The 9,335-nt window shown below is 36.8% G+C and overlaps 1 protein-coding gene across 5 annotated transcripts in view; it reads right to left on the bottom strand.

The window, feature by feature from the left end:
• LOC110106695 (E3 ubiquitin-protein ligase RHF2A) overlaps window positions 1–9,335 on the bottom strand; it is a 33,800-nt gene extending 24,465 nt beyond the window's left edge. Inside the window, exons 1-9 of one of the 5 annotated variants that reach the window (XM_020836701.2) lie at window positions 8,995–9,064; window positions 8,832–8,898; window positions 8,593–8,755; window positions 8,451–8,497; window positions 4,811–4,873; window positions 4,607–4,715; window positions 4,141–4,526; window positions 3,965–4,069; window positions 3,527–3,872 (exon numbers count right to left, since the gene is read on the bottom strand). In XM_020836701.2, coding sequence (XP_020692360.1) covers window positions 3,569–3,872; window positions 3,965–4,069; window positions 4,141–4,526; window positions 4,607–4,715; window positions 4,811–4,873; window positions 8,451–8,497; window positions 8,593–8,721 — 1,143 coding nt within the window. In that variant the 5' untranslated portion in view covers window positions 8,722–8,755; window positions 8,832–8,898; window positions 8,995–9,064 and the 3' untranslated portion in view covers window positions 3,527–3,568. The other 4 variants (XM_020836675.2, XM_020836714.2, XM_028693421.1 and 1 more) reach the window with 4 other exon arrangements.

The raw sequence follows: 9,335 nt of genomic DNA on the forward strand, positions 1-9,335 counted from the left end.
AATAGTAACTCTACAACCACTTCAAAAAATAACCTATGTTGTGACCATTATCATATTTCAAGACACGAGAAAGTGTTGGAAGCCTCATCCTAACTATTGAGCTCTCCCAATAGAAGTTCACGAACATTACTAAAGGAAAGAAAGTAGCTACTACAATTAAAAAGGAACAAACATTAAAGTCAATGAATTAACCAGATCTGAGTCTTTCCTTGATGGACGTTGTTGAAGGGAAAAGGCTTGAGTTAACAACTGACCCTAATAAATGCGAGTTGTTCACTCTACAAATCTAGCTTAAGAAATAAGTGGTTCACACCATCTTTGACAAAGAGAGTAAAAAAAACTTGATCTTGACAAGCCTAATTAGATGATTGGGACTCAAGATGACTCATCACCCACATCTTTATCTTCTCGAATGGATTTAGAAGGACTTAAAGAAGTAGATTGGTCAACAGTGCCACTGTTAGCCCTTTTTCACAAGTACATTGACATGACATGTGAAGTGGTACTTCTCCATACTTGCTAGACTATCTTTGGAAGGAGATGTTATCTTCTATCGAAGGGAACAACAATATCATCTCTCAAGAGATGGCATTAGATACACCATCCATTAGAACAAGGGGTGTTAACCTTTAGATATGGTGGTGATTGGAAAGATAAAGATGATGATAAATAGTAACCAATGCTTCATTCAACTCTTCATCCTATATGAGAAGCCTGATGGTAATACACTGACATTACTCTAAGAAGAATCGATCAAGATTCACAAGAAAGGGACAAGAAAAGTGTTGACTCATATTCTCAAAGAATGGGCGAGTAGACAACAGGAACTTATAGAAGAATACCAAGAGCTTTTCCGAGACCGGAGCGGAGAGGTTTGTCTCCTTGACAAACAATTTACCATGAGATCAACTTCCTCTTGGACTCCACTCTGCACAACATCAAGGTGTATACCATAGCTCAGCGGTGAAGAATGAAGAAATAAATAAATGAGTGATTGTGTTACTACAACAAGGTGACATTAAGCCAAATAGCTTGCCATGTGATTCACCAATTGTGATGGTATCTAAGAAAGAGAATGCGTGCGAACTATCAAGCACTAAATAAAGTCTATATCCATTTCCTATAATGAAAAATATAGTAGAATAGTTGAAAAATATTACAATCTTCACAAAGTTGGATAAAAAATAGGTTACCATCCATTACATGAAGAAGATACATCAGAATAAAATAAGAACTATGTGAGTGGATGACAATGTCATTCGATCTTTATAATATACCATTTTATGCAACTCATCAATGACATTCTAAAATCATTTATGGAAAATTTTCTCAGTATCTACAAAGATGACATCCTCATCTATATTTTCTCAGTTTTTACTCAGAATTTTCTCAGTATCTATAATCATTTATGCAACTCATCCTCATCTATAGTCAAACATGGAAAAAAAAACATGTCTTACAGCCCATTTACCTTTAATAAAATGACGCCAAGTTCCATAAATCGAGCACTATTTGAGGGGTATTTGGGTTATTTTAGTCAAAAATATTTTTGACTTGGATTGCTCAATTGAGCCCATAGCAAATATCGAGAACAAAAATGTAGGACTCGTGAGAAATAATAAATTCCACCAGTAAATCCAAAGAATTCACTATAATTCAAAGAAACAGCTCATCAAGTCAAGTGTCGACATGACCATGATTAATTAGAGAAAAATTTTGAAGATTTAGTGCAACTCAAATTAGCAATGAGAGATTGGAGAGGGAGGGTCACAAAATCAAATCAATTAGGTATGACCCATTCAAGATATTCAAAATAAATTAGGACAATGCATACTAATTGGCATTGCCAGTCTACATAAATATCTAGTATGTCGTGACTCTGAAAAACCTAAAACCAATTAAGTTTTTGAAATTAAGTTTTTGAAGATAGATGACAAGGTGAAGGAATTATACTCCTCAATGACCTAATGTTGGGCCAAGAGGATAAGCTATTGGAAAAAATAATTGTGATGATCGATCATGGAATCAAGGTGCTTTACAATATCGACAAAAAAGGGAATGTGACATCCAAAGTGATTAAGGCGAGAGAAAAAAACATTACTTTTTCCACAGCATACAGCTTAATTCACATGAATTATCTTTTTAGAACGAATGTAAAATCAATATATCAATTTCTTTGTCAAGAGGTTGCATGGAGAGCATACAGCTTAATTCACATGAATTACCTTTTCAGAACGAATGTAAAATCAAGATATCAATTTCTTTGTCAAGAGGATGCATGGAGAGCACCCCAAAAAGACTAAGATGTTGCAAAGAAGAATTGTAGAAGGTTTAGTATTGTTGCAAAGAGAAACCAATCGTTCCTAAGAAGACTTAACAAAATCAAGAGGAACACACAAAAAAAACTCTCAGAAAGACTCTAACCAAAAAGTTGAGCAACTCTGTAACCAAGAAATTTATTCTTAAGTAGTAAAATGTCAATCTTGTTCTAACTGTTAATGAAACAAGCACCAAAGTTAGCACCTCCGCATTGTAACTTCCATAAGTGTAATCCTAATTTTGTGCAATAAATTTTCTTGCTCTTTTTATTGCAACCGACATTCCCCACATAGATTAAGTGACATCAGGGATAGATCATCTGCAAAGAGATGTTGGAGACTAACTCATAGAGGGACCTAGAGGATCAGGAAGACTAAAAAGAGGATTCAAGGCAGTTTTATACCACCTTTGTATTTGCCTAGTTTTCTTCATTTAATGAAACAATAGTTTCTTGATCCCAAAACAAAAATCCAAATTAAACCTCATTATGTCTACTTACAAGTTGGTTAGAACTATTTATAGTGTCATATGGGTGTTCCAGTGTCATATGGGTGTTCCAGTATCATATGGGTGTATCAAATCATTCTCCTCTTATGAAAAGGATATTCTCCTCTTGTAACTTCAATTCAAAGCCCTCCTGTAGCTTTCTAGAGAGTAGATTCTCATAAGACTTTATTGCATGATACTCCTACAACTTTCTGTTCAGACACCCTCCTCATACAGCTTTTTTTGGCTCACTTGATTGAGCCTTCATTGGCTCTTTGCTACTATGACTTTTTACTACTGCACCTTTTCCCAGTCTATGATCAAGTTATGCCTTCAATTCAAAGGCTTTTTTCCACGTGCAACCGAGTACTTACTCTAAGCGGCTTATCTCAATGATTACTCCAAAAAATTAAATGTTACATGCTTGTTGCATGATTTTTCTGCCCATATGCCCGCCATCAATATGTTGCATGTCTTCTAAAAATATAGCAAACAATCACGTTTCCAAATACCTCACACCCCTCTAGCCACCTCCCCACCCAACTCCAAACAATAGACAAATATATCCCTCGCATGAATTCAAACAACTGACCGCAATGAATATCGTGCTATGAAAAAGATGAATAATAGCGCAGCCATTCAAGATTTGCAAGGAACTTGTAATAATTCAAACTATAAATGGACATTAGAGCAAGAATTTAGTATGCAAATCGTTACATACCTTCAAAAGTACACAATGAGTTGAAATGTATGTGGGCATGGCTCAATTCAAACCAGAACTAGCGGCGCAAGAAGTTGTTGGGCAAGTATCATTTGAATTGACATTAGAACTACCACCAGTAACTCTCTCATTACTTGATTCAACCACAGAATGTTCAGTGGAAGCACCAGATGTTGCAGCGGAAGAATTCTCTCTCATATCAATGCGCTCCATCATTCGTGACACAGTAGCAATCCCAGCATTAACTTCTCTCCTCACTTCAGAACCAATATCAGACATAGATGTATTACGTGAAAAGAACCTTTCCTTCCATCCTCTGGTGCTTTTACTTATAGACTCTTTGTATCTAACAAGGAAGACGGAAAATATCAAACAATAAATTCCTGAGCTGAACTGTCGACATCCAATTAGAAGCATGAGAATGTAAAATACTATCACCTCATTGAAACTGCATTAAGGCGAGATTTCAATGAATCAGAGAATGATTGAAAGTCAGATGGTCCTGCTCTGTCTTGGCTGATAGGAGTTGATTCACCAACAGTGCTGCAATAAACATGGACCATTTTATAGTAATGACAAAAGAGGTAAATTAGATGAAAGGAAAAAAAACACACCGGTTTTCCCTTAAGGAATACAGGTTACTGAGACCAGGGCTATTGGTAGAAGCAGCATTATTCCTGGATTCAGCAACTGGAAGTGTAGGGAAGCTTTGCTGCTGGACTCGGTCTTCTGTAGTAGCAGTCACAGATTGCCCATCAGTAGCAGAAATAGCAGAAACTGATTCATTTTCTCCTCCATTAGCAGATGATGCAGAAAGAGCGGCAAGTGAAGCTGCAGTGGGATGCGTTGAGAAAACCAAAAATTGTGAGCGGCCTTGAGAAGGAGACCCACTCCTCATCCCTCTCCTAGCACCATGATGTGCTCTACGCATTGCAGCAGCAGCTGCCAAATGTTGAATAATACGTTCTTCAAGATCAGAATCAGTTGCGCCAACTGGTAGCTGCAATATAAAGAGGATGGAAATTAGGAATATCAACCAAAAAGAAAGGCAATCTAAAAGTGTAAGAAAAATAGTCCTACATGCTGCAGTTCAAACTCTCCAAGTGCAGGGTGATGAAAAATAGTGGTATTATGGCTTTGATTGACTCTAATGCTTCTCTCTCTTTCTACAGCCTCAAGAAGCTCTTGGCTGACACAAAAAGCACCAAAAGCTATAACCTTCAGAAGATTTATAATTTTAACAGAAAAGCATGCCTAGAATAAAATGAATATACATATACAGACCTAGTCGAATCTTTCAAGCTAATGGGCTGCCAACACATGGGACACTGGGAGCTTCTTTGACACCTGGAACCATTATTGTTATCATAATAAAAAAGAAAAAGGCATTTGAAATGACATTTGTACTTTAAATTTAGGACAGTTGATCAAAATCTACAGCCTCATGAGAAGTAAAACATACTGTGACAAGGCCCTGTCACCAACTTACTGATGTAGATAAGGGGGGGTCAACACTAGTCCAAAATAAATCAAATTTTGGCTTCACTTGAGTCTAATAGTTTAACATATTTGAGCTAAACTTTTAGTTCATTTATGAGCTGAACTTTAGTTCATTTATTGAACTAAGGGTTAGCTCATTATGAGCTAACATTTTAGTTCATTTATTATCTTTTAATTAATGTCTTTTATGCTTTTTATGTTAGTATTTATGTTTGTCTCTTGGAATTCCAAACCGGCCTTTGGAATTCCAAGATTTTCTTTTCCCCATGAGGTGGCCCTTTGGCTTCCTCTTTGGCTTTTCATATTTTGCATTTTGCCCCATGGAATTCCGGCCGGCCGCTGGTTTTCCCGTGCCTGGGCTCTTTCCCGAGGCCATGGCCCCTTGGCTCCCGCGCGGCCTCCTTGGCTTCCGCGGTGGCTGTTTCGGTTCCTGGTATGGGGCCGAATTCCGTGAGCAAGGGAGGGGAGAATTTAGGTGTTTAATGCTTGTTATGTTTAGGTTATTGTGTTAATTAATGTAACTTTTGATCTTCCCCTTTCATACCTATATATATGGGGGGTATTGTAATGTTTGAAATAGTTGAATGTAATATGTGATTTTTGGAAAAAAAATCTTTGTTAACCTGCGGGTTGCTTGGAAATCCTGCGGGCTCTTTCCACCCTTCTTTCTCATCCCCTCCGGAAATCCTGCGGGCTCTTTCCAATTTTTCTTCTCGGGCTTCTAATTTCTTTCGTCTCTCCGCAAGTGCCACTCCATCTGTATCTTTCTTCTCCAAGTGCAGCAACTTTAGGGTGTCGTCTTTAATTTTAAGTTTGTAATTCGTCATCATTGTAATTTCTTCTTTTTTAGTTTTATGTAAGAGTTTGTTCTTTCCTACTTTTCGTCCTTAGAAGTCCGTCGTGTCTTTTGTGATCAAGAGATATAGGATCCCCTGTATTTTTTTGTCACATCACTTACTGGAAGAGTAAAGCACAAAAATCAGCAGCTATTCATACACTTCAGCAATGCTCAGGATCGTGTAATGATTTTATTCTCCATAAAATGTAATAAGGAAAGTCTCAACTGATCAATTTTATATTCTGTGGCGCATTATAATAATTGAAAAAGCTTAGTAAATAGCTATAACAGCAGGGAAATTGAATGTATATACGCCAATGTATTTCAATTGTATGCCTTTATGAAACACAATAATAGTGATAGCATGTAGCTCATTATCGTTGCTCAAATTGGAAGAATCTCATTGGATTAAGTCTTGGTTGGAAGTCTCAGACATAATACAATATGAATATCAAATTAAAACTTTGACTTAATTAGGGCTTGATTTCAACGCCAATGTTACTGTAATTAAAGAATAGAAAGGTATACTCAACATAAAAATAAAAAATAGTTCCAAATGAAAATTATGAAACAAAATCATGATCCTTCAGAAACATAATGCCATTTGCTTTCATAATATTGAGTGTTTAAGGCTTCGTTTGGAACAGTTTTTTTACTATTTTCTAAAGTAATTTTTTAGTACAAAATTTTCTTAAACTAAAAATTTTTGTATTATAAAGCAACTTTAAAAAACAAATGACCCAAAAGGCTTTGTTTGTGACAGCTTTCTTATTGCTTTCTAAAACAATTTTTTAGTATAAAAATCATACTTGTTAACGGTGAATGGCGCACCATGGTGCAAAGGTCCCTTTGGAGCCATAGCGTATAGCGCACGGCGCGGCGCGCACCATTTTTAACATGGCACAAACTATATAAAAATTATAAAATAATAAGCATGAATATGAAATATTATTAAAAATGAAAGATAACCATAACATATATAAGTTCGACTAAGTAATATCCAAATATCTCATAATTCAAATATTACAATCTTTTTTTAAAAGATCAAATAAAAATTTAATCTACTCTTCTTAGGAATCATCGTCATCAGCAAATGTTAAAAAAACTTCATTATCTTCATTTGTGGCGTGTAATTCCTCCTTTTGTTATTTTACCACAAAAAATGCATGTTGCACTGTTGTTGTAATTCATTTGTTAGTATAGTATATTTCCATGCTGGATCTTTTTTTAAAGATTGAACTGAATCTGACATTTTATGATCACCTAAAAGCAAACAAATTTAGATAAAAGAAACATAATATTATCCAAGAAACATAATATGCGGGCTGCCGGGGGTCCAAGGGGGCGCTGCCCCCTGGCGGGGTTTAGACCTGCCCGGTCAGGTCGCAGGGTCAGATACCGAGCGGTACCGAGCATGTACAAAGTTTATTTGTAAGAGTAATTTTAAAGTTCGTTTGTATGGACAGATACCGAGCGGTACCGAGCATATACCGAGCTGTACCGAGCATGTACCGAGGGGTACCGAGCTGTACCGAACAGACGAAGGAGGGGGCGGATTTGGCGGAAGCACTGTTCTGCGGGACGATTCAGGGGAAACAACGACTTCAACTTCGGGACAGATTCGGCTGGATTCGGCGGAAGCAGCGAATGCAGCAAATAGAAAACAAAAAACCTTCGACTTCGTGACAGATTCAGCAACTTCGACTTAGGGACTACAGGATGTGTTCGGCGGATGCACCAAACAGAAAATCTTTCGTGAAATTAGGACAATGAATAGTCGTTTATCTTAAAATATAGATATATTTTTAAATATAAAAAATATTCATAAGTATACTGAAATTTAAAAACAATTTGGCGAGCTATTTTGCGCCGTGCGCAATGCGCCATAGCTCACATGTGGCGCAAATAGCGCGCGCTATTTTAAACACATGCGCCTCGCCATGAACATGGCGCCGTAGGTGCGCCACGCCGCGTCGTGCGCCATGGCGCGCGCTATTTTGAACCATGGCCAGCTATGATAAAAACTGAAAAGCTATTTTAGAAAGCAGTAAAAAAGTTGTTCCAAATGAAGCCTATATGTGGTTTCTCTGTAGAGAGACATAGCCAGGATAAAAGTATATTCTACATGCCATGGCTCAATCTGCAAATGAAGACATCATGATATTGCGTTGAAAATGATGAAATTTGACCTGTGGCACAGCAAAGAAAACCATATAACAAAAGAGAATAAAATAAAACTTGCTTGCCAATGGTATAAGAATATCAAATTCATCAAATTTAAAAATTCTTCAGTGAACAAAATAAAAAAATAGGACATATTCTTTTAGAACAAAAGAAATCAAATGACAAAGAACAACTGCTTATTTCGATCAGTAAACAATCTTGGAAGACATGAATAATGGCAACATGTCAATTAGACCGGGCTATGCAAATATTCTGAGAGTTTTCTGGAAAAGAAAATTGATAGCTAAAAAATAACATGCAACTGCAAAACCAAAATTACCTATGTACCTCGTTAGAAGAAATTATCAAGCTTCACTTCAACAAAAATGATTTTATAAAACAGAAAAGAAGAGAGGCCAATACCATTCAAGAATGCATTGAATATGGAACTCATGCTTGCAGCTAGTTACCTAGACAACAAAAGAGTATTATTACAAAGAACAGAAATCACGGCAGATAAGAGGGACAAAGTAGAATTTTCATAAATAAATATATGGCCGCATACAGTTGCAGGATTACTGTCACAGAAGGATTCAAGACAAATGCTGCATGAATCATCACAGGCATCCTGGATTCCCCCTTCCACAAACGCAGCTGCAGATTGAAGGGCCTCCATCTTCGATGTTTCATCCATCTACAAAGCTCTCCAAAACCTTGACTCCCAAGAACTAAAAAGAAGAAAACCCAAAAAAAAGAAATAAATAAGGGCAACCAAAATGAATGAATCATATAAGATAGACCTACCATAAAAATCGCAAAATATCAACAAAGCACATAACTTCACAGCAAGTCCACAAGCACCTCCCCAATCCTATTATCAACCCGAAAACCCAAAGGAACTCATGAAACATAATAAAATAAAAAGATAATGAGCTTCGAAGCAATCAACTCTAACCGGGGTCAATACCTATACTCCAATCACAACCCTAAAAAGGGCCTTTTTTATACCTCTAGAACCTCTTGATCAAACAGAATCAGGCGAATCGATCCTGAACCACTAAAACTCCTAGAAAATAGACATTTAACCCTACACAAACTCTTAAAAGTTTAACTTTTTTCATACCTCGATGAAATAGCCAAAGATTCAGATCAAAAAATCGGCAAATTGAACAAGTTACTACATATTAAGTCCAAATTCATGGGTGTTTTTCTCGCCTCCATCGCTTTCGCTTCCAGTCGACTTTGTGGAGAGAAATCAAGGGACAGTAAATCTCCACCCTCAACACGGCGTGCAAGAAGACGATCGGA

The sequence above is a fragment of the Dendrobium catenatum genome, unplaced genomic scaffold, assembly GCF_001605985.2.
Source record: "Dendrobium catenatum unplaced genomic scaffold, ASM160598v2 fragScaff_scaffold_273, whole genome shotgun sequence".
Lineage (NCBI taxonomy): Eukaryota > Viridiplantae > Streptophyta > Magnoliopsida > Asparagales > Orchidaceae > Dendrobium > Dendrobium catenatum.